Genomic DNA, 25663 nt, shown 5'->3' with positions numbered 1-25663 from the left:
TAAGTCAATGGTATTTATTGGGCACTTACTGTGTACAGACCACTGTACTAAGGGCTTGGTAGAGTGATTAGGATGCTAATGGTTTGCCACAGAGCTACCTCCTACACTCTCTGTGTGCTTCCAGTGCACAGATAATAATATACACACACTCAGTTGGATCTGTGTATACATTCAGATTGACAGCCAGTTAAGCCTTGCCCAGGTCAAATGTCAGGGACCTGGGCTAAGACTGATAGGCTGTGATTCCATCCATCTCAACCCCGAAGTTTTGCTGGCCAGAAAAGGGTTTCGGGGTGCCCTAGTGGAAAAATCATCAACCTGGGAGTCGGTGGCCTGGGTTCTAATCCTGACTCTGCCGCTTGCTGCTGGGTGAAGTAGGGCAAGTCACTTAACTTCTCCTTGCCTCGGTTTCCTCATCTGTAAAATGTGGATTCAGTACCTGTTCTCTCTCTTACTGTGATCTGTAAACCCCAAGTGGGATAGGGATGGTGTCTGACCTGATTAACTTGTATCTATCTCAGTGCTTATTTTGGTATTTGACACGTAGTAAGTGTTTTAATAAGTACCACTACTACTAATTATTCTTCTTCTTATTAATAACAATTATAATAAATTGGCTGAGTGAGTAGGCCCGAATGAGCAACAAGTAGCATGGTCCCTGAAGCAATGTGGAGCCAGAGAAAATAACTGTAGTTTAAATGGTTTCTTGTTTCGACTTGATTTAGGAGATGGTCAAAAATCCTTGAATTCTTCGAGCCCTTTAATTTTTCCAAAGTTCATTGATATGTCATTTTTTTTCCACAAAATGTCCCTGTGAAATATGGAGGGGGGGTTATTTTTAAACCCCATTTTACAGATGAGGAAACTGAGGCCTAGTGATGTTTGATTTGCCTGAGGTCATTGCAGACCTGGGCATTTGTTCTCCTCCCTTTGTCCTGCTCCTCCTTGTGTGATCCCTAATGGGACCCAGGCCACAGGATCAGGAGGCTCTCTCGATGTGCCGAGGAGCTACATCTCAAGCAGGATTGTACAGGACAAACTTTTGTACATCCTGGGCAACTGGCATACTCTGAAATGGATGTAGTTCTACTCTCTCCTTCCCCTACCCAATCCCTTGGAATCTCCTTTTCTCATTCCCATATTCCATGCTTTCCGGTCACACTGTGGAGATCTTCCACCTGAGCATTCCACAGTGGGACAGAGCTCCATTCCCTTAGGCTGACAGTACCCTCCCCCTCAGCTCTTATGTCACCTTTAGTATCCTCCTCCTCCTCCTCTTCACTTTTTTTGCCTCCTTTTTTCCTCCTGCCCTTAGGTTCGAACCCTGGAGATCCAGGGGCCTCTAAGGTCCATTGTTTCAACATCTGTCTACCACCTGTTGGCCTTTCTTCCTCAATTTAACTGCTAGATTCCCTCCTTGTGTAGGGCACCATTCCTCTTTCAAATGACACTAGCCAAATGACTTCTCCCACCAAAGCCTCATTTCTCCTGGTTTGCCCCTCATCTGGGCTATCTGCTTTCCTTGGATGTCTGTCTCTTATGTGGCCCACTTAATGCATCTGCAGACTGACACTCCAGCTTCCAGGCCCTAAAAATTTTTGTGGGGGAGTAAAATTTTAAAAACTATTCCAGAGCCTGCTGTAACTTGTTACCAGTGTCTGTGTCATAGGTTAACTGAAATTTGTTGGAAGCAGTCACTTGCCAAAATTAAATAAATAATTTGGCTCTTGGAAAATAAAGCATCTTCATGTTCAAAGGGATAAATACCTGGTAAAGTAAATGAACATAAAACCCAACATGCCTTAAAATTATTGCTGAAATCTCTGTGCAAAAAATGTGCAGTAAGGACCATCTTTCCAAGAAACTGGAAAAATTTGAAAGTCATTGTTCTTAACTTTCATAGGTCTTCTGACAAGTTTTAACAAGACTAACGAAGTCAGATGGTGGCTCTTATTTTTAAAGTTCTAGTAATTTTGTAGAAAGAGTACTGAAGTGAGAGAGAGCTCTGGGTTGTGGTCACTTGAGCCTCAATATTATGTGTCTCCGATCCCTGGTTTTGAAGAGAGCTTCAGCTTCCTATTATTATCCTTTGTTTTTTAAAGGCTAAACAATCCTAATTCTATTTCCTTCCCTCAGCCTGTTTTCCTTCTCTTTAAATCAGTTGGGTGACCTATCTCCATAGTCTCCTAAAACATGAAAATCAGAACTTCATTAGCTCCAGAAGCCCGACCAATGCTAAACAGAATGCAGAAATTAATTTCCTGCCCTTACAAGTCATCCTCCTATTCAGATTGCATTCGCTTCTTAAAAAAAAATTAATGGATCTCTTGCTCTTATTTAGCATGTGTTCCCACCCAGCATGCCAGGTCGTCTCCTGTATTTTTGCATAGACAATCTTAAATCTGTACCAACAGTAAGCCTTTGCTACTTGTCTTTTTGTGACCCAAATCCTTTGAGGGATCATTTCTCTTATTTATAAGGTGGCTCTGAATTAGGTTCTCCCAAATGAATAACAACCCCCTGTGATTCAGAGTCATCTGCGAGCTTCATGATGATATTCTCAGCTATCCCAATAATGCTGAGGGAGTGGAGTTTAGGATGGATAATTATTAAGGGCCGATCCAAAAATACACGGTGGGGGTGTTGGGAGGAGTTTGGGAGGGACAGGGCCTTGTCAGAGGCTGGGTTGGGGGCCGGTGAGTTTATGGGGACTTCAGAGTACTGCATATGCCAGGTGAATTCTGGATTGGTAATGGTAAAAGAGGTCTTTACATTTGCTTCGTTTGGCTTTGGGGGCAGGTGGCCTAGGAATAGAATGGGTGGGGAAAGAGGTTTTCTGCCCAGTTGAGTCTGTCTAGTTGCATAATTCTGGGACTTGCACACTGGCTTGCCTTAGTGTCATGATGCAGGTAGAGTCTGTGTGGGCTGAATTTTCAGGGCACATTCTTTGCTGCCTGAACCGTGCAGGTTCATTTCCAGGGTGTACAGGGCCTGAAATAGAAACTTTTAAAACTTACCTATACAGGGGAATTGGCTTTTAAAAGACAGTTGCAGAGCAGCTAAGGATCAATGATTCCTCCTTTGTCAGACATCAGTATACAGACCCAAGAGTTGGAGGGAGTTTTTGGCCTTTTGTGAAAGGTCTGTGTAAATCTGGTCAAAGTTCCTTTTAAGGATACTAAGGAGACATAATAAATTATGAGAAGTAGCATGGCCTAGTGGATAGAGCATGGACCTGGGAGTCAGAAGGTCATGAGTTCTAATCCTGGCTCTGCCACGTGTCTGCTGTGTGACCTTGGGCAAGTCACTTAACTTCCCTGTGCCTCAGTTCCCAAATCTGTAAAATGGGGATTGAGACTGTGAGCCCTATCTGGGATGGGGACTGTGTCCAACTCAATTAGCTTGTCTCTACCCCAGCACTTAGAACAGTGCCTGGCACCTAGTAAATGCTAACAAATACCATAATAATTATTATTAATAATAAATTATTATCACAATTCTCTCTTATTCTCTTTCCTTTTTCCTTAACCCATCCTGTCTGTGGACCTCTTATTTCCCAGGTTTTTGAGTGAATTTATATTCTTGTGGCATTTAACAATTTCTCTTTTTTTCCCCTCCTGCTTTCCTGTATTGCTTTCCCCTTTTTTTTCATATTTTTTGCATGCTATCCCACCCACCATGCCTCACTGTTGTTGACCAGAGCCAAGATCTAGAGCTTCTTCCTCTATTAATTTATTATGGTATTTAAACGCTTACTGTATGCCGAGCACTATTCTAAGCATTGGAGTAGATTCAATGTAGTCAGATTGTCCCATGAGGGGCTCACAGTTTTAATCCCTATTTTAAAGATGAGGTAACTGAGACACAGAGAAGTTAAGCAGCTTGCCCAAAGTCACGCAGCAGAGATGTGGCGGAGTCGGGATTAGAACCCATGTCCTCTGACTCCCAACCCTTTCCACTGACTCTTTCCACTAGGCCACAGTGGTTTTTGCATTTGTATATAACACTTCAGATAGTTGTGGGTTTTTTCTCCTCCTTATTTTCAGCCTCAGTGAAATTTATTAGGTCTTCTCTGGAGTTGGGTTTGCCTTCACTCTCCTAAATCGATGTACTTGGCTTACCTTGGATTTCCTTTACTGTCAAAATCATTACTCAGAAATAGCCAGGGCTATTGTTCAAAAAAATTTTGAAACGCAAAAAACCCTTGTGCCTCTCCCTTTCCCCTGCCCCCTCCTACACCAATAATAATAGCAATCAGAAAGAAACAGACGGGAGAAAATGATGATTGCTAGGAAATGTGTACAAATGAGAAAACTTAATGAATTTTAAAAAGACTACTAATGGCATTAACTATTAAGTGCCTAAATAGACTAAAATTAGGCCAGTGTTACTGAAGCAAAAGCTTATTTCATGAAAGTATGAAACAAAAATTCACCTACATCATTATTCCATTGTTTTTTTGACAGAAAACTCCATTATAAATTAACAATTTGCATTTCATCCTTTGAATTAATTTCAGATAAGTTGAGCTGCTTTTTGTTAGAATACAACTGCCTAAAAAAAGCTTGATTTGTATCTTTGTGATTCAGTTTTCAGCTATATAATGAAACATAAGCCCTTACTACATTTGACTCAGCTAATCAATGTTAAGCAAATGATAACCAAACTCTCTGGTTACTTTATAAAGATAGCTAAGAGGTATACTAATGAAACAATGAGTACAAATTTGAACTCTGAAAACCAGTGGGTTTTTTTTATTAATCTTGGCCCACATATTTCCTATAAAATTAAACCCCAGTCGCCATTAGATGTACTTGCGGGCATGAATCATGTCTTACATAGTATTAATTCATTCAATAGTATTTATTGAGTGCTTACTATGTGCAGAGCACTGTACTAAGCGCTTGTAATGTACAAATCGGTAACAGACAGTCCCTGCCCTTTGATGGGCTTACAGTCTAACTGGGGGAGACGGACAGACAAGAAAAATAGCAATAAATAGAATCAAGGGGATGAACATCTCATTAAAACAATAGCAGATAAATAGAATCAAGGCGATGTACATCTTATTAACAAAATAAATAGGGGATGAAAATATATACAGTTGAGCGGATGAATACAGTGCTGAGGGAATGGGAAGGGAGAGGGGGAGGAGCTGAGGGAAAGGGGGGGAAAAAGGGTATAGCTGCGGAGAGGTGAAGAAGGGGGTAGAGGGAGCAGAGGGAAAAGGGGAGCTCAGTCTGGGAAGGCCTCTTGGAGGAGGTGGGAACTCAATAAATAGTGATGAAAATTTATAAATATGGATAGCTATGGAATTACTCTCAAAATGTCCCTTCATGTATTTGGAGTGTAATTGGTTTATTGTTGAACAAATCAGTTGCTTGGCTCCTTTTCCACCTAATGCCATCTTCTGCTTTAGACTATAAACCTGCTATGGGCAGGGACTATGTCTGCCAACTCTGTTGTATTGTAGTCTCTCAGGCACTTATATTGTGCTGCACTCAGTAAGTGCTCAATAAATACCAGTGATTGATTCTTGTAGCCCTTGTCCATCCAGTTTCGGAGCTCCTACCAGCTCCTGGTATTATGATATGTCTACAGTGGGCCCTCAAATACCATTAACTGATGCCATCTGCCAACTTGTTCATCCCAAGCGCTTAGTACAGTGCTCTGCACATAGTAAGCGCTCAATAAATACTATTGAATCTGCCGCGGATTTTGAGACCTCTATATATACCCTCTTTCATCCCTCGTCACGATCCAGCTACATCACTATTGCCAGTGTTCTGAAATAGCCATGTCGTCTTTCATCATAGTCGTATTAACTCTTACTCCATCCAAGGCTTGACCTGGCCGTTCTTGTCTCGCTGTGACCCATCGCTGGGGTCTCCCTAGTTTGGAGCTAAACCAACTGGAAGCGTGTTTTGGATTAAAATGTGTATGGGCTCCCTGCTAGGGGGTAAGGGTCCGGTGTGGGAGGGAGCCCTATTTGTCGTTGTCCTGCTGGGAGTGCAATTCTAGTGTATGTGGAAGCACCTCGTGTGCACAGTTGTGTCCCAGCCGCAGTAGTCAAGTGGCATGAACTCCCTGAGGTAGGGGGTTGAAGGTGGGGAGAGAATGAAGTGCAGGGACTTGGGCGAGGGAGGGCTGTGATCTTATATGAATCCAACTGGACTCAGTGAAGTGCCAGTTTGACCAGCCCCACAGGCTCAGGCCTCGTGGTTAGGGATGGCCCAACTCAAGCAGGGCTTTGGGGGGCGGTTTCAGTGAAACTTCTTTCCTTCCCGTGTCCCCCTCTCCCCTGCCCCCCCCCCAAAAAAACTTCACTGCCAGACAATGGCAGATTCAACTATTCTGCCCTGAGAGAGTAAATCAGTTTGCGTGTGGGGTGGGCGTGGGGGGTGGGGAAGAGATGGTGGGTGAGTGGGTTAAATATACAAAAAAATCCTTTCTACCATCAAAGCCCTTCCAGTACAATAGCTCATTGAACTCTAAAAGTCCAGTGATAACTTAAAATTTTCCCCCAAGACATGCGCAAATATCAGTTGTTAATTAGAAATTTGTTAGTCCTGGGTAATAATTTTTCCACCTTTTTTATTTCAGTGACTTTTTTGAACGAACTATACTGTGTAACAGCCTTGTGTGGAGCTGTGCTGTGACCGGTAAACCTGGACTCACCTATCAGGAAGCCCTTGAGTCAGAAAAGAAAGCCAGACAAAATCTTCAGAGTTTTCCAGAACCACTAATAGTTCCAGTTTTGTACTTGACCACCCTTACCCATCGTTCGCGTCTGCATGAAATTTGTGATGATCTCTTCGCTTATGTCAAGGATCGATATTTTGTTGGCGAAACTGTGGAAGTAGTTAGGAACAATGGTGCAAGGTAAAACATTTTAGATTTAGTTTTTGAAATGTATATTGATCCATAGTTCTTCTTTGTAACAATATGGGATTCGCCAAGTAACAAATGACATAATAGCTGAATTCTGAAACTGTAATTGGGAATTTAAAAGGGGGTCTTAAGCCAATTGTGCAGATAGTGGGATTTCTGCTGTCATTCCTTGTTCCCACTGTGGTTATTAAGAATTCTCTTGCTTTTGTGATGGTCCCTCTGTCCTGGCTAGGAGTTAAATTTAAAGGCTTTGGTAGAAATTTCATTAAGTACTAGCCATTAGCAGTGTTAACTTTAAGTACAAAGGGCAACCTTATGTCTACATACACTCCCAAAATAAAATGGCTCTCGGGTTGTAGAGGCAGAGTTTGCTATAGTGAACAAAAAATAGTGTAATCAATCAGTGGTATTTATTGAGCACTTACTATGTGCAGAGCACTCTACAAAGCACTTGGGAGAGTACAGTACAATAGAATTAGCAGACATATTCCCTGCCCATAAGGAGTTTACAGTCTAGAGGGATGATGGTTTAGTTAAACTGAAAATAATTTCAAATCCATTAGAATTTGGGGCATTGATGTGCTTATAAATATTCTGGTGTTTTTGTTTTTTTCTGTGAGGGGAAATAACAAAAAGAACATTAACTTTATAATTTTATACTGATTACAGATTACTAGTTTACTGCAGATTTTGAGGGGAATTTGTATAGTTTTGTGAAATGAAGAATCAGGAGTAGTGGCTAGAGGATGGGCCTGGGAGTCTGAAAGACCTGGGTTCTAATCCAGTTCTGCCACTTGTCTGCTGTGTGACTTTGGGCACCTTACTTCACTTCTCTGGGCCTCATTTTGCTCATCTACAAAATGAGGATTAAGGCTGTGAGCCCCATGTGGGACAGGGACTATGTCCAACCCGATGACCTTGTATCTATCCCAGCATTTAGAACAGTGCTTGACTCATTGTAAGCTCTTAACAAAAGCCATTATTTTTATTATTTTGCTCTATTTACCTTGTTTAGCCCTTGCCTTGGTGTTCATGTCTTAAACCAGAAATGCTATGAGTGACATGCTCCCTACCTCTGTTTAAAATTCTAATCCTCTCCTAGTCATTTCCTATCCTTTAGAATTTGGGGCATTGCTGAACTGCTGGGTTTCTTTCAGTGTATGTATTCCTTGCTTTGATCCTTTCTTCCTGTCCCTGGATTCAGCCCCAGGGAAAGAGGAGGCTCAGGCCCTGGAGGGTGGGGGAACTCCTTCCTCTCTGCATCCCCAGCTGTGACAAGTACTGCCTGCCACTTGTTACTCCTAAGGACCTGAACCTGCCCACCTCCCTTCTCTTTTCTTGGAGATCACTGGGAAATGAGAGGGTGATGGAGCAGAGGAATAGGCCGTGGTCTGCAGAGATGTAGTCAAATGGACAGGTGGGCTGAAGGCTTTGGGAGTAGTAGAGATAATATAATAGTCTATCTAGAACTCCTGGAGGCAGGGTGGATTCCTGAAATGAACTTGAAAGATGGGCAAAAGGAAAATTCCAGATACTCAAAGGGCTGGGAAGAAGAAGGGGAACTAAAGAGAGTCACATACAGGCCAATCCATTCTTCCCTCCCTATTCCTTCATATAAACATACTCATTTTCCTTTTATTTCAACCCTTCCCTCCACCTCAGCCCCACAGCACTCGTACATATCCATAATTTCTTTATATTAATGTCTTTCTCCCCCTCTATACTGTAAGCTCACTGCAGACAGGGAACGTGTCTACCACCTCTGTTATAGTATACTCTCCCAAGCGCTTAGAACAGTGCTCTGCACATGACTGTACTTGAGACTTGTAAAACTATCCTGGTAATTTCTAAAAAGTCACTGGCCCAATGAAGTCCAAAGAGACCCCCAAATGAGGAATGTAGGCTGATTCTGTGTTTGTATATGGTTCTGTCATCCTTTGGCTTTAAACCACCAGGAAGTGGTTTTACTTTTCCTGTTTAGTCTCCAACCATTGTGGGTGTTTGGGATCTACATGACCAAGGCTTTTGTCATGGCTGTGGTTCCCCCAAGGATACCTGAAAAGGGATGGTAGTGACCCCGGGCAAGGCTGGAGTAGTGGTTTTCAAATAATAATCATAATAGTGGTAGTTAAATGCTTTCCAAGTGCCAAGCACAGGGTTAGATAGAAGATGATCAGGTTTAATCAGTCATTTATTGAGCACTTACTGTGTGCACAGCACTGTACTGAGCACTTGGGAGAGTAAAATATAACAGAGTTTGTAGACAAGTTCCCTATCTATAATGAGTTTACGGTCTAGAGGTTAGACAGTGTGCACAGCACCATACTAAATACTTGGGAGAGTAAAATATAACAGAATTAGTAGACAAGTTCCCTATCTACACTGAGTTTACGGTCTAGAGGTTAGACAGTTCCCACAGTCCCACATAGGGCTCACAGTCTAAAGGGGAGATAGAGTATTTTGTCAGGGCTGCTATGAACAGCTCAGTATTTTGATGTCTGGACTGTGTGATAAGTGGTTTTAAGTTGCTGGCCTCCAGTCAAATAACCCAGTGAAATAGAGTCAAGAGAACATGCATTTATTTTGTTCATTTTGATAGGGATACTAAAATTATTAGGTAGATACATTTAAGACCTTCTGCTCGAGAAAAAGGTATTGTGCAGTCGTGAAGGGAATGTATCAGAGGTCAGTGACTTTATTTTCAAGAGCTGTCTAATCAGAGGCAAAGCATATAAGTAGTTTGGCAAAACTCCCTCTGTCCCCACCTGCCCCTCAATTTAAATGAGCATTTAGGTGAATCTTAAATATATCCATTAGCCAGTTCAAAGAAATTCCAAGTTAAATCTGTCATAGTAAACTTTAATGGTCATTAGAAGTGTAGAGTTTGTGTGTCTTCATAAATTAGGTTCTTAGAAGGCCAGTTGGAGCCTAACAGAGCCACTGGCAATGTTTCTTCATTTTTATGCCACTCCTAGAGTACAGGGTTCTTATCGGATTTGCAGTAGTTCTTAAGTAGCCTCGCCCTGGCCTCTTAGCGCTCCTCCTCGTGGACCGGACAAAGGAAAGAGGAGGCAGGCTAGGACTACCACACAGAAACAAGATGCCGGTTAGACCATCTTCTGGCACATGCGCTGGAGTTGCTGAAATGTACTAGCACATTTCCTACTTTAGAACTAAAATATGTGGCTTGGCAGCCTTTCAGTTGTTGGTGGGAGCTGGAGTTTTTGTATTTGTTTTGTTTTGCCCAATTTGGGGAATTTTTAAAAAAAACACCTAAGTAATGAAGTGATTAATACTTTTTTCCTTTACTTTCAAAGAAATTAAGATTGTAATGAAATCCTGCTTTGTCTCTTAGAAAATAGAGTTATAGGTGAGTGTTTTTATGAGCCCTAAATGACTGCATTGAGATTGCAACGGGTCCAAAAGATGGTGGATAATTTTTCAGACATAATTTCTGTGAAAAAAATTTTAGATCATTTTTAAATTTGTATTTGCTTTCTTTCATTTCTCTTCTCAGCACATTTTTCTTGTCAAACAACTAGTGCAGCCTCTAGGTCCTTACTATTTCTATTTCCTTTTGTCCCCGTAAAGCTTTACCTGATCTCATCTCCATTTCCTTTCTATCAGGGTGGTTAGATGTGAATGAGAGAAACAATACCAGTGTTTGTCAACCTATTAAATTTGTAAATCTTCATCCCTCTCCCTTCTACTCTAGTCTGGATTTATTATTATTATTATTTTTATTACTAGTGGAAAGAGCATGGGCCTGGGAGTCAGAAGTCATGGGTTCTAATCCTGCTGTGTGACCATGAGCAAGTCACTTAACTTATCTGGGCCTCAGTTACCTCATCTGTACAATGAAGATTAAGACTGTGAGCCTTATGTGGGACAAGGGACTGTGTCCAACCTGATGACCTTGTATCTATCCTAGTTCTTAGAACAATGCTTGGCACATAGTAAGCACTTAACAATACCACAGTTATTTATAAATGAACAATGCTTAGGTTCTGTAAGCAAATTGGGGGTTTTCCTCAGTTTTCAAGTTAAATAACAATTTCCCCCTTTTATATTTTATAGGCTGCATCACCAGACTAGGACAAATTCTTGCCCTGTCCATCCTTACGTTATTATTTTAAAGCCTCATTCCATCTCTAATTCACCTCAACTTCTCTGCCTCATAGCATCTTCAGACCAAGTGATGTCCTCTATATTAATCCTCTGTCACACTTTCTGAAAAACTTTGGGTATTCAGATATTTGCTTGGCTATAACGACTAAAGTGGCTAAAGTGTATGGCTGTTAATTCCCAATAGTTGAGAAAAATATATTCTGTCCCCTCTCCCCACTGATGTGTTTACACGTCATTGGGAATGTTCCAGTAAGCAAAAGTGCTTGAATGTTTTCTTTATCACCTTTGTATGAAAGACCTTTGTATGAAAGTTGCCTGCTGATAGTAAAGCAAGTGATAAAATAGTGTGAATTAATTTGAACCATCAAGTATGTTGAGGATATATGGGAAATGTTAAAGTGCACTCTGTCGTGAAAATGACTTGCAGTGGGAAGCTCCTAAAAGTAATTATGAGAATCACACACGTTATATTTTCTACTAGTTAAAAATAGCACAGCCAGTTTTCTTATAATGTAGCGTTCTGGAAGAATTATGTACATCTTGATTGATGCCATGCACTTGGACACAACTGTTTTTTCCTATGCTTCATTTATTTATGGCTCCTGTTCTATCCAGATAGATAAGTGTTGTGGAAAGAACTTTCTTAATTCACTAGTAGTCTGTGTGAGTCACAGAATGAAAATATATATTAAAGAAAACCGGATCTATATCACTTATTGGGCACTTATTGTAGGCGTAGCATTACGCTATGTGCTTGGGAAATAAATCAAGGTCCCTGTCCTCACAAAAAGTTTACATTCTAGTTGGGGAGGGGAGGAATAAATGGACACAAATTAAAATCATATTCTATTAAGAGCATATGATCAGAGGAGGAGGAGGGTAGCCCATTGGAAAGAACATGGGCCTGGGAGCCAGAGGACCTAAATTCTGGTCCCTGCTCTGCCATTTGCCTGTAGTGTGACCTTGGTCAGGTCACATGACTTGTCTGTGCCTCAGTTTCTTCATCTATAAAATGATTCAGTGCCTGTGTTTTTCCTCCTACTTGAAATGTAAACCCACGTGGGTCAGGGATTGTGTCCGACCAGATGAATTTGTATTTACCATCGTGCCTGACAAATAGTAACGAACACTATAGTAATAGTAATAAATCGTAGAAATAAGAAAAACAAGGAATTAAACAGATTCATGGTTTGGTTTACCTCATGAAATAATCAGTAGACTCAAAGTGATTTCTTGGAACCTTGATTAAGATGTACATATGTGTGCATGATTTAGGAAATCCCTCATTCCAATAATGGAAATTTCTGAAGAGAAACTTGCTTAGTGATCACTCTTGATTCCCTGAAAAGTGGTCTTTTTGGCTTTGAATACATGGCTTCCTTGAAAGACTTTAAAATTAGTCAATAACCTTAATCATGCTCATAGTTCCTTAATCCTATGACTCATTAGGCTATATCTATGAAGTGCAAAATGGTCTTCTCGAGATGTCAATCAGTGGTATTCAAGTGCTTACTCTGTGGCGCTCTGTGCTAAGCCCTTGGGGGAGTACAATACAGTTGGTAGACACATTTCCTACCCACATGGAGCTTGCCCTCTAGCCGGGGGTAACAGACACTAAATAAATTACAGATATGTACATAAGTGCTGTAGAGCTGAAGGGAGAATTGAATAGAGAAGCAGCGTAGCCTAGTGGATAGAACACAGGCCTGGAAGTCAGAAGAAGCTGGACTAATTCTGGCTCCTCCACTTGTCTGCTGTGTGACTTTGGGCAAATCAGTTCACTTCTCTGGGCCTCAGTTGCCTCATCTGTAAAATGGGGATTAAGACTGAGCCCATGTGGGTGTATCTATCCCAGAGCTCAGTACAGAGCCTGGCACATAGTAAGCCCTTAACAAATACTATTGTTATTGTTATTATTACTATTATTAAGTGCTTAAAAGGTACGATCTAAGTGCATAGGCAACACAGAAGGAGGAGAGCTTTTTTTTCGAGGGGTAAGAGGTGATTTTCCAAGGAAACTGCTGAAATTTAAGGAATACCAGAGTTATAACAGGTCTCGCTAAAAAGTGAGCACAGAATTGAGTGACTTGAAAAATTTTTTTATTACAAACTCACCCTCTTCCTGTTGACCAATGATTAGAGTAGTTCACAAATCATTGGTTCAGTTCTAATTGTAATCTTAATCCTGAAATTACCTGGATTTTGCAACAAATCCTGTTTTTGTTAATGGACAAAAGGGCAGATGAGGGATAAAATCCTGAGTCTGTGAATGTGTGAGCCACTATTGCAGAGTGGTAGAAAGCTCGAGTAACTGATCTTTGCGTCTTCCATCTCCTAGAAAGTTTACTAGAATGCCATTAAACCATAACTCTATCTTTTGACAACTGTCTCCTGAATGTGTCGGCAATTGCTGCTAATTGGGGACTTTTATGTTTCTTTCATTGTGGAGTAAGTAGCCCTAGGACCTCGGCAAACTTAGTCCAACCACACTTGTTTAATAGCTTCCAGAGCCCTGGACTCCCGTTGGGATCAAGTGCTTTGGTAAAATAAGGCTTTTATATGGTTCTTGGCGGCCCTCCTGCCAACTTGGCAACCAAGATCATGTCTGCTATGTCATGATGCATTATAGAACCACACTGTGATTTTAGGAATACTTACAGCAGTGCTGTCTAGGAGGTGATTCTGACCAGAACTTTTTTCTTTTCTTTTTTTTTAAATGATTAGGAGCTTTTCATATGCCCAGCACTGAACTAAGCAGTAGGTAGATACAAGCTGATCAGGTTGGATCCAATCTGTGTCCCACAGGGGGGCTCAGTCTTAATCCCCATTTTTCATATGAGGTAATTGTGGCACAGAGAAGTAAAGTGACTTGACCAAGGTCCCATAGAAGAAAGGTAGCAGAGGTCCTTTAACTCCTAGGCCCATAATCTTCACTAGGCCACATTGCTTCTCATATTGCCAGCAGTGGAGTGTAGAGGATTTTGCCAGCAACGTAGAGTAAAGAAATGCCATAAATTTCTGTAGTCAGTTTATGGGAAGCAATGACTGAAATCATTGTTGGAAAACCCCATGCATATGTCTTACTCCATACCTGGCCAGGCTCACTGTATTCAAAGAGAAGCTGCCTTGAAGACCCTGCTGATATTATTAAATATCTTGACCTAGGATAGCTGATCTTGGGGGTTAATGAGTCATTTTGGGCATTTACTCTGGGATATTATCGCAGTCACTGGGATGAGATCTTGCTGGATTTAGCATCATTTTGGGAATGGTGGTATCATTAGCTCCCTGTCTTCTGTGCTAAAGGTGAAATCTGTCATTAGTCCTTAAAAACTGTACATGTCTAAACAGGTGGTGAGATAGAGAGAGGGATCAGAGTGGAGAAACAGGGCTGTAGTTGATGCGAGAGCTCGTCCAACTTGGTTGAAGTTTTATGTCTCTTGCTGGGAGAGATGTCAAAATCAGAAGTTTCAGAATTCTCCAAAAGACACCTCCTCCAAATGGCATTCCCTGACCTTCCTAGTCATGGAGTAAAGAGGATTTCAGAAGCTGCTTAAGCAGGTGCCTTTTTTTGTATATTTTGGTGCTGTAATTTTAGCAACTTGTCTCCCCCATTAGATTATAAATTCCTCAAGGACAGGGACCTTGACTTTTACTGCTTAGTGTATTTCCAAATGGCTGGCTCAGTGTCTTGCATATGGGACTCAAATGCTCTTGATTTATCCCATTTTTTTAATGGTATTGGTAAAGTTTTCACTACGTGCCAGATACTGTACTCTCTGGAGTAGGTACATGATAATCAGGTTGGACCCAGTCCCTGTCTTTCATAGGGCTCACTCTCCATTTTACAGATGAGGTAATTGAGGCACAGAGAAGTGCCTTGGCCAAGGTCACAGAAGCAGGAAAGTGGTAGAGCTGAGACTAAAACCCAGGCTTTTTTTGCTAGACTATACTGTTGATGACAGTGAGATGGATTCAGGGAGCAGAAAGCCCTGTTTTCTGTGGCTATTATGTTCTTAACCCACTGGGGTGACCAGAAAAGCTTCCATCCAGCCTTCCGAACTTGACCTGTTCACATGTCTCTACTAAACAAAAATAGTCTTGCGGGTAGGATTGAAGGGACGGCAGGATTCAGAGCTGCCAGATGAGTTTCATCTCAAGCACAGGATTACCCTACATCCCTACTTCAACCAGGCCTAAGTTTATTCAAGCATGTGGGTCTGTGTTGCGTATCTGTGGATAGGAATCTGGGAATATTTGAGCATGTCCTGTCCAACACATACTGGAAAACTCATCAAGATGCAGGGCTACTCCTTGATGTAGCTAGTTGGGGCAGATTTGGAGGGGCCTTGTCCAGAACCTTTCCTCTGCACCAGAAAATAGAATAAAGATGGTGCACTAGGTTCCATCTTGTTCATTCTGTTTGATGCAGTCATTCTCAAGGAGGCAACTAAGAATCTGTTCCTCTGGGGAATTCTTGCAATGCAGCAGGCAGAGGACAGCAACAAAAAAACCTGAATCAGCCAAAAAGAAATTTATATGCTGATGACTGTGTTGTAGAAGATGTGCAAATAATTACAACTGCTTAGTAAAATCAGCAAAGTTATATGAATTGACAGTAAACCTGAACCATATGGATTCAGTCAATAGTATTTATGTAGTGCTGACTGTGTGCAGAGCATTGTATTAAGCACTTGGAAGAGTACAGTACACAGAGTTGATAGGCACATTCCCTGCCCACCAGGAACTTACATTGTAGCAGAGGAGACATGAAAATAAATTAGGGATATGTTTGTAAGGGCTGTGGAACTGAGGATGGGGTGAATAACAAATGCTTAAAGGGTACGGATCCAAATGCAGAGGAGAAGCTGAAAGAAAACAGAAGAGAATGGCACCAAATTGTAGAGCAATTGTGTCCAGTTTTCTGTAGAGGTTTTATTATTTTTTTGTGGTATTTGTTAAATACATACTATGTACCAGGCACTGTACTATGCGCTGGGGTAGAGAGGCTAATTCATTGGATACAGTCCATGTCCCACGTGGCGCTCACACCACTTTATGAATGAGGTAACTGAGGCACGGAGAAGTGAAGTGACTTGCCCAAGGCCACTCAGCAGGCAAGTGGCAGAGCTGGGATTAGAACCCAGGCCCGTGCTCTAAGGCCACACTGCTTCTCTTGTGAGAAATGACCAGTGTAATTTTGAGTAATTCCATAGTCACTTCTTAAAGTGCTTTGTACACAGTAAGTGCTCAATAAATATTACTAAATGAAATAGCAAGACAGGATCACAAACAGTCAGGCCCCGGAATGCAGTCAGTCCACTATCGTCGAAGCAGTCGTGTCCCATCTCAACCTCACTGGGCGGGATATGAGGATTTGGGTTGCCAGCAGGACACCCAAACAGCTGCCGTACTTTACCCAACCTCAAATGATAGGGTGTAGTCAGGAGTGGTTGGGAGATGGTAACACTAACAGACCAGTCTGGCATATAGCAATTAGAAAATGGGTGACTCAGAGCAGCACCTCTGAGAAGATCGCAACAGAAATCGGGGAGAAACATAAATGGCTTCAGACGCTGTGGGCAGTAATTGCAACCATCTGTTAAAGGGCAGTCTTTAAGGGCATGTGATGTGCAAAGGATTTTAAGTCACACTTTAGTATTATCAGCTACCCTCAAATAATTCATCTTGGGCAGGGACACACTCTTGCAGTATTATCTTCTACCCTGAAAGGTTTCCTCTGGAAGGAGGGAGTGGAGAAAGGGGGTGTAATTGTGCCTCTCCGAGGACAGTGGAGCCAGTTTAGGTGATTTGGAGGGGTGTTTGTTCATAAGAAAAAAGCCGGGGGCGGGGGTGGTGCGGCTAGAGGGGATATAAGGCAGAGCAAACTGTCTTTCTCCCATTTTTTTATTCATGTAAGTAGCCCATAGTATGTCCTGCTAGATTGTAATGTAAGGAACCTTTTCTGCCTAGTTGCCTTTTCACCAGTGGAATAAAGCACCCTTACATAATAGGTTCAGTCTTTTTCACACTTTTACAGATTCATTTTTGAGAATACATTGAGGCACTCTGGAAGCTAGTGTTAGTGTATACTTCTGGTTGTCTGTGGAAGCTCTTCAACCTATGGACTCCTTCAAGCACAAGTCCTAAATGAATCAGCTAGGAAAGGCAAAAAGAAACCAACTCAGGTGTTCTGTTATTCAGTTGTTCAGACTAAGTTGAGTAGAAGAAAAAAAGATAAATGGCAGTTCTCTTACATCACCCACCAGGAATTTCACTGTTGTACTTTCCCAAGCACTTAGTACAGTGCTCTGCACAAAGTAAGCACTTAAATATGATTAAATAATGAATGAATCAGTGGTTACAGATCTATGCTACTAGTAGAACCCAGTACTCATACTAATGTTTGCATTATATTGTAAGTAGTGATCATATTTTTTGGGCTGCAACTCTGTCCTTTTACATATTTGTTTTCATTCATACATTTCTAGAGCAGGGATTGTGTCTCTCAGTTCCACAAACATGAGAGCCTAATGGCTATTGGAGTTCTTTGTTTGCAAGATTCAGTGTCTGCTAAATAAAATCTAGATTAAACCATACAAAGTCTACAAATATGAGGAAATCTTAAGAACAGCAGCTAATTTTAAAAGAGTTAGGTTAATCAACTGAAACCAAACTTGAATTTGTCTGGAGGGGTTTTCTTTAAGTAGTTTGCCCAACTTACCAGTATTTCAGGTTTGGTGCTTTGAAAATCTAATTTACGTAATCATTCAAGGTATAGAAGCACAACAAGACTTCAAACTGGGAATTAATATTTTCCTGAAAATATTTTAGTGACCCATAAGCGGTGTGTGTTCTCTCCTCCTCCTGCCCCCAACCCCCAGGGGCTTATTTTGGGGAGTCTCTTTTTATAAAGAATTGACATAGTTTATTTTGAAAATCTTTGGAAATTGATTATTAGACTATGTGTGAACTATTTGTTCTTGCAAAGACTGCCTTTGTAATCACTTTTAGCCACCTATTTTCAGCTTTCTCTCCCTGTCTACCAGTGGAATGTATTTTCCCCGATTCTCTTTTGCTAATATAACTAAAGAATTTTGACGCCCATGATATTATGTACTAGATAAACGTCTTTTCCAACCTTCATTTTTGTCCTCTTGATCCTATTTAACTGCATTGTATTCTTTGTTCTTTTTAGTGATTTGGTAACTACATACATTCTGAAGCTTTCTCTTTTCATCAATCAGTTGAGCATTTACTGTGTACAGAGCACTGTACTAAACACTTGGGAGAGTACAATATGGCAGAGTTGGAAGACGTGTGTCCCGCCCACAATGAGCTTTCAATCTAGAGGGGGAGACAGACATCAATATAAATAATTACAGATATGTATGTAAGTGCAGTTGGGTTCAGGGAGGGGTGAATAAAGGGAGCAAATCCGAGTACAAGGGTGACGCAGAAGAGGAAATGAGGGCTAAATTAGGGAAGGCATCTCACGGTATTTGAGTGCTTACTGTGTGCAGAGCACTGAATTAAGCTCTTGGGAGAATACAATGCAACAGAGATGGTAGATAGGTTCCTTGCCCTCAGAAGTGCTTGGCTTTGCCAGCATGACATCTTTTTACCCTTCTCGAACTGCCTGTGTATTCTTCTGAACTTGTAGAACTCCTTTTTAAAATAGACTCTTTTGCCTGGCAGATTTTCTTTGCTTCCTATTGGTGTCCTAGGCCTGTTACAATTTGCTCTTTTAGAGTGTATTTTCTTTATTTTGCTAACTTTTCTCCCTCTAATGATCATTTCAACCAGAATATCTCATCATCTTTAGAGTTTCAATTAATTCTTCCTGATTAGGAAATATCAAATCAAGAAGGGCAAATGCCTTGATTCTTTCTCTCCTGTTTGCACCAGAACATGGTCTCTAAAAACTTGTGATGATTTGTGGCCACAGAAGTGCTTTCCCAGAAGACGATCGGGTAATTTAAAATCTCCCTGCACTGTCAGATACTGATAGCAGATTTGGAGAACTGGCCACATAATGTCAATCTCTTCTTCTCTTTTTGGAGGAGTCTAATACCTTTACCCTTGTTCTTGTCACATCTATTTTAATAGACATTGTCACTTAATAGCCCCCCTTTCTTTCCTGAACCTTTGAGAATCCTTGTCGGACAAGTCTACACCTTTCTTCCTTCTCTTCCACAGCCCCCACCTTTCATATCTTTGCTGAACAACCAATAAGTACCCTTCCAGTTCAGCTTTTCAATCCCACCATATCTTGTAATTCCATTTTCACCATTAACTGTGGTTCTGACTCTCGATTCTTTCTCCTGATTTTCCAACCTCCTTGTCTTCCCATCCAAATATTTTTAGTAATCATAAACAGTTCTTTTTGATTTCCTCCTTGTTATCTTGTCAACCATACTAGGATTTCTTTTGGAAATGAATGTCAATTCCACTTATCTTTGAACTCAGCTTATGCCTTTAAAAGCTCATTTAAAACACCTTGCTAGGTTAAGTAGTAGGTTTTGATCCTTCCACGGGAGAAGGATTGTGATCCAGTGCAGGAGGTTTTTTTTTCTGAAGACCAAAGCATCAGATGTACAGACAGATTTTTTTTTTTAACTCCAAGATGTTTCTGTCCTTGCTAGAATTTTTCCTCTGTACTGGAAAGACTGACTCCTGAAGTCCAACCTTCTTTGCCCCTAGAGCTCTATCCTAAACCATTCTTGGTAATTTGAGAAAGTATCATATTTTGTTTTACTCAACCCCTTTGGACCTTTTCACTCAATTTGTGGGCTATAGATTAGCCTTACTGATTTTTTAAAAAAGTTCACTAATAATTAGTCAATAAACCCACGTAGGGCTGTACTTCCTGGACCAGAAGGAAAACTTTTTCTGGGGCATAGCCTCCTTCCTTGTGTTTTTTGTTTGTTTTGGGCTTTTAAGTAATGCAAAGCACACCTATTTGTGATTAGAGCCCGACTAACGGTCAATGAGTCATATTTATTGAGTGTTTACTGTGGGCAGAGCACTGTACTAAGCGCTTGGGAGAGTAAAATATAACAGAATTCCCTGCCCACAACAAGCTTAAATCCCAAACTTTTCCCTCTATTACTCACTATGGGCTGCTTGTCCATGAATTTATCCGAACTTCTTTACAGCTTCTTGAGGTATCAAATTATATGCTACTTAAAGGTGTACATATACTTTTTAGAACATTACACCTTCAATTATTAATAGACACCTCTGCCCTGTTGTTTTGGACTTCCATAATTTTGTAAGTTTCAGTTATATCCCATCCATTCAGTACTGTTAATTGAGCACCCACTCCGAAAGCAAAAAGACTTGTTCCCAACACCAAGTAATGTACAGTCTAACGGAGGAAAGAGGAGTTCATAAGTTGTATAAATGTAATGGGAGCACAAGAGAAAAGCTTGAACTTGGTAGTGTCAAGAGTATAGAAAATTGAATAAATTAAGTAAAGTGATGTAAACAAAAATGCTAAGGGTGGGCTGTTGGAATGACATGATGGGGGGTAGTGGAAAGAACCCCTCCTGGAGGAGTGGAGTTTTCAGGAGGACTTGAAGATGGGGAGGACTTTAGTCTGGAAGATTTGGTGGGGAAAGGTGAGATTAAAGAGTGAGTTTAGGTAAACTATAGGCATTTTGTGCTAAAATAAACTGTACCTACATTTCTAAATCTATACTCTCAGTTTTACAATTCAACAGTTTTGGCTGTGCATCACTAGCCTCTTGTATGACATTAGTCTCCAAATGGGAAAAGACCAAGATTTTTTCATTGCTAATTACTTATCCCAAGCACTTAGGACAGTGGTCTGCACACAGTAAGCATTCAATAAACTCCATTGATTGATTGATTGATTTGAACTTTCCCAATTTAGCTTTCTCTAATATGGATTTGGATCAAACTTGTTGGGTTACACATGCATAACAGTGACTCTAAGAAACAGTGTTCAGTTCTCACTGGGACAGGCCCAAGTGGTTTTTTTTTTAAATTTAAATGGTTAAAACCTAAATACCATGTAATTTTGAGGTACAGGATGTAGGAGTTAATATACAGTCCAAATAATTTATGTTGTGAGGAGGCTGGAATGTCCTAAAGCTTTGGAGCATGGAAAGAAAGCTGATCTTCCTATCTTCCTATTGACCAAATGCAGAAGAAGTGCAGGCTACTTACCTGTGTAATCTTCTGCACACCAATGCTCATGCATAACTTAAAAGGTGCGGTTGTGTCATTTCATGGGGTTAAGGGGGACCATCTGTCCAGTTTTACATCAATGTAATTTTCAATTGGCCTGACCTCTAATTCTGATCCACTGCCAACCACTTTTATGTTGGCTTTTAAAATTTTCGGTGCTGTGTCCCTCTGCCCTCCAGCTCTTGCTGCCTAATCTGTGGCTAAGAGGTGGTAAACATACTGGAGCAAGTTGAGAAAAACTTGCTGGACCCCAGAAAAATGGTCAAGCAGCACAGTAAAAGCATTCTGCCAAATGATGACATCATATACTGCTTGCCCAGCCTAACCTGTGATGATGTATGTCTCCTTTCATAGATTGTGAATCTGAGGGACAGGGTCCATGTGTAATTCCCACCTGTATACGCTTTCCCAGTGCCCAGCACCTAAAACAGGGCTCTGCCTACGGTAAACACATAATAAATACTATTTCTACTTATCCAGTATTCAGGAGGTGCATCAGTGGCCATTCTAATGGGGTGGTGATGTTGCTTCGCAGCCTCCAGGACCCAAAGGTCTGGCCAGCATAATTTTCTGCTTTGCATTCTATTTTTCTGAGAAACAAGCTTCATATAAGTGCTTTTGGTGTGCTGAACATTGCACTAATTGCTGGGTTTGATACAAGATAGCAGATCAGATACAGTCCCTGTCCCTCATGGAGCTCTCAGCCTGAGGGAAGGAGACAAGGTAAGAGTGTTTTCAAAATTCCTGGAAGGATATCAAAATAATTTTGTAAATGTTTCCCAACATCTAGATATAACGCTTAATGTTTTCTAATAATGATAAATGTGTTTTGCCCCATTAGTATTTTTCATTTGTCTTAATTTTATGATGCATTGAAATAGGAAGTTGGTGTAAATTAGATTAAATTAACCCCTAGTAACCAGATTTTCAGAGTAGCATATATTCAATATTGTACACTTTTTATTCAGTGTATTTTTATATGGTTTGGTTATAAACAAAAAAGATATAGATGGCACAGAAACTAAATCAGTCATGAAGACTTAGCTGAGAATAATTTTTGTTGGGTTGCAAGAATTTACTTTTTAAAAAATACCGTTGTGCACTGTATTTTGTTTGCAATTGTGGTATTAAAGGAATGGATTGATTTAACTCTTAATGAGTGTGCCAGATGGAGACTTTAATATGAATCAGGAGATAAATGGGCCATTATAAAGATTACATAGACAATGATCATGTTAGCCTAGATTACTTGGGGCATCAATTTTAATATAGGATGATCACTTGTTCATTTTAATTCTTGAGAAATTTTGTCTCCAGCTTCATTTGGTTCTTAAGACTAATAAATCCCTTAAACTGGAAATATAGGGATAATATTTATAATAATAATTTATAATATATAATAACTTTGTCATTTAGGTACTCAGACGTAGTTGTCCTTACTGTACACTTCAGAATTAAATGATAAATATTTGCTGAAGATCTTAACTCTTACATGTGTTGTACATCATTTTTTCAGTTAAGTAATTGACCTGGATTGTTCAAATTGGTAACATATTTAAGAAAATTTGTTGCTTCATTCTTTTGCAACTTCTATCTGGTGCAAAAGTAGTATATGTATACATACAGTATATACATACAATACAATAAGCAAAATGACTGCGTTTTAGGACTAGGAGTAATGTATTGGCATAAATATTGAACTTTTAGTAACCATGGGCCTTCTAGTTTTAAAGTATGTTATTTCTTTGCAGGTTTCAGTGTAAAATAATAGAAGTCATCTCTCCAGCTCAGCACAATGGGATTGCTAATGGCCACATCAACAATACTGATGGCGATACCATTATCATCAGTGATAGCGATGACTCTGAAACTCAGGACAATTCTACACAAAATGGGTAATGAGATTTTTCTTTTTAACCAAGGCCAAAGCAGACATACACTGGCTAGAAGCTTCATTGAATACACCTTTTAAACGTACTCCAGCAAATAGCATGTCCTCTCGTTTAGTCATTTGAGCCTCTCTCTGAGGTAGAGTCCAAAAAGGACACTTGACTGTGTCATGTTAGTTGCAAACTGTGGTGGAAGGGCTGTGATCAGTGGCAACTCTAGATAGAGTTGGGAGTGGGCTCAGGTCAGGTTAGTTATCAGCTTGAGTATACCCTGTACAAACATCTAAGAGGTTCAACATTGAACCGAGGTGAACTGTGTGTATTGAGCAGCTTTTGGCTTCCAGCCTTGAATGTTATATGAAGGAGGTGGATAAAAGGAAGAGTGAAGGAGGAAGGGAAGAGACGAAACGGATAGAATTAAAAAGTAGGTAAATCCTAAATTTCACTCATGAAATGGAAACACAACTCCACCCAGAACATGACAATTTTGGGAGTGGAAATGTTACCATGCTTTTAGGGGGACAGTGTTGGTCATAGAAAGATTACTTTATTATTGTATTGTAACTTTTATCGAATTACCATTTGATTTTTGTTTTCCCTTGTATTGGATCTTTCATCTCTTCTAGCCAGTTATGCTTTTTCCCTTCTTATTTTGAGAAACATTTCTAAAATGCTGGCGTAATACACAGAGGCTTAATTTTTTTTTTTTGGTTGGAGGGGTCCAGCTTTGTTGCAAAGTGGTAAACTGTCTTGTCTTGAAGTGGTGGTGATGGGGAAGGTAGATAACTACTTTTTTATGCATTCTGTTCTGAACCATAAGGAAGATATACTTTCCTGCTGTTTTTATACATAGTAGGACTTCCTGTAAATGGTAAAGAGGCATTTTGTAGCCTTTGTAGTTTACTTAGAAAAATGGTAATCATTAGTAGTGATTATTTTTACAACCTCGTCTGATATGTAATTGGTGCTTATGCTATACTTATGTTCTAAATAGTTACACTTATTTGTAGTGATATCATTTTGAAGCGCTCGTTGGAGGTAGTGCAAGATGATGGGGAAAGACCAAGGCCTGCAAATGAAGCAATAATGTTAGTTGGCGTAATAATAATTAGGATGAGGAGATAATAATGACCAAACTAAAGAATTATTGAGCTTTGAGGTTGAAGATGTTAGAGAGGACCCTATACTCAAATCATCAGTAGTAGACTGGGTCAAATCACTGGGGATGTAACTTGTGTACACAACCCGTATATCCTCCACCTGCCTGCTGTGTGACCTTGGGCAAGTCATTTAACTTCCCTGTGCCTCGTTACCTCATCCGTAAAATGGGGATTAAGATTGTGAGTCCCATGTGGGACATGGACAGTGTCCAGCCTGATGAGCTTGTATCTTCCCCAGCAGTTAGTACAGTGTCTAGCACAAAGCAAGTAATTAACAGATACCATTGAAAACAAAACAAAAGCCCCCAAAACATCATGGTTACTGGCTAGGAATTTTGAAGGAACTTGGAGGAGAGGAACTCTTGTCCAAAGGGACACTGTGCCTGATGGGTCATCCCTGAAATTCCTAGTTATTAAAAGGGTTTCGGAGGCAGTGCTAGAATTATTCATTGTTTGGCTTTTTTTTTTTTTAGCCCATAAGAAAATTCAACCTGCTGTGGGAAAACAGTGTGGTTTCCATAAGGGAAAATCATTCCTGGCTAATCTGTTGAAGTCCTTTGAAAGTGTAAGCAGCATGGAGGTATAGAGCAGTTTGTAGGTATAGCGAAATCGGTGGTTGTGTTATTAATTTTTTTCAATAGGCTTTTAAAAAACTGACTAATTGGAGAGTCTTTTTTTAAAAAAAAAAATTCGAGAAATAGGAAACAGAGGGTAGGGATAAGTGGGCACTTTGCAGAATGAGTCTCCAGAAATCATCATGGGCCCAGTTCTGTTTAACCAAGCAATCAGTAGTATTGATTGAGCACTTACTATGTGCAGAGTGCCCTACTAAACACTTGGGAGAGTCCAATACAACAGAGTTACCCCACAGTGAGCTACCATCTTCCTAAATACCTGGAAGAGGGAATGTGTAGTGAAAACTGTGTACTGAGCTTTTCTGGGTAGTGCATTGCTGAGAAGGAGGGGTTAATCAGTGGGAAGATCTCAAAGTTAAATGCGTGGGCCAAAAAGTGCTAAATGAGCTTCAGTGGGAGGTTGTAATTCTAATTCAAATGAGAATTACATCGTAGGCTCAGAGTTATCAGTCATGACTCAGGAAAGAAATCTTGGAATCATCCTTGACTAGTCTTTTGAATCATTGGCTTACTGTATGGCAGCACTGAGCCGGAAGGGTCAACTGAATCGGGAACATGAAGAATTGGGTAGGCAAGTATATTAAGCCACGGAAGGCCCTGTGATACTGTCAGTCAGTCAGTCGTATTTACTGGGTGCTTAAAAAGATATGGGTATCTGTTACTTGGATTAGGGGGACATCTATTGAAACTTGAAGGTAAGTATGCTCAAAACAAAAGTATAACAACATCACACTGCAGGTTGTAA

The 25663-nt window shown here is 40.4% G+C and overlaps 1 protein-coding gene across 4 annotated transcripts in view; it reads left to right on the top strand.

Moving 5' to 3' along the window:
- BAZ1A (bromodomain adjacent to zinc finger domain 1A) overlaps positions 1 to 25663 on the top strand; it is a 73193-nt gene that overhangs the window by 6661 nt on the left and 40869 nt on the right. For 3 of the 4 annotated variants that reach the window (XM_001511632.4, XM_039914047.1, XM_001511658.4), the window contains exons 2-3: positions 6604 to 6882; positions 22986 to 23129. In XM_001511632.4, coding sequence (XP_001511682.2) covers positions 6604 to 6882; positions 22986 to 23129 — 423 coding nt within the window. The remainder of the gene's footprint in view (positions 1 to 6603; positions 6883 to 22985; positions 23130 to 25663) is intronic. The other variant, XM_039914048.1, reaches the window with a different exon arrangement.

Source organism: Ornithorhynchus anatinus, chromosome 14 (assembly GCF_004115215.2).
Source record: "Ornithorhynchus anatinus isolate Pmale09 chromosome 14, mOrnAna1.pri.v4, whole genome shotgun sequence".
NCBI lineage: Eukaryota > Metazoa > Chordata > Mammalia > Monotremata > Ornithorhynchidae > Ornithorhynchus > Ornithorhynchus anatinus.
This window is presented reverse-complemented; position numbering and strand designations above follow the sequence as displayed.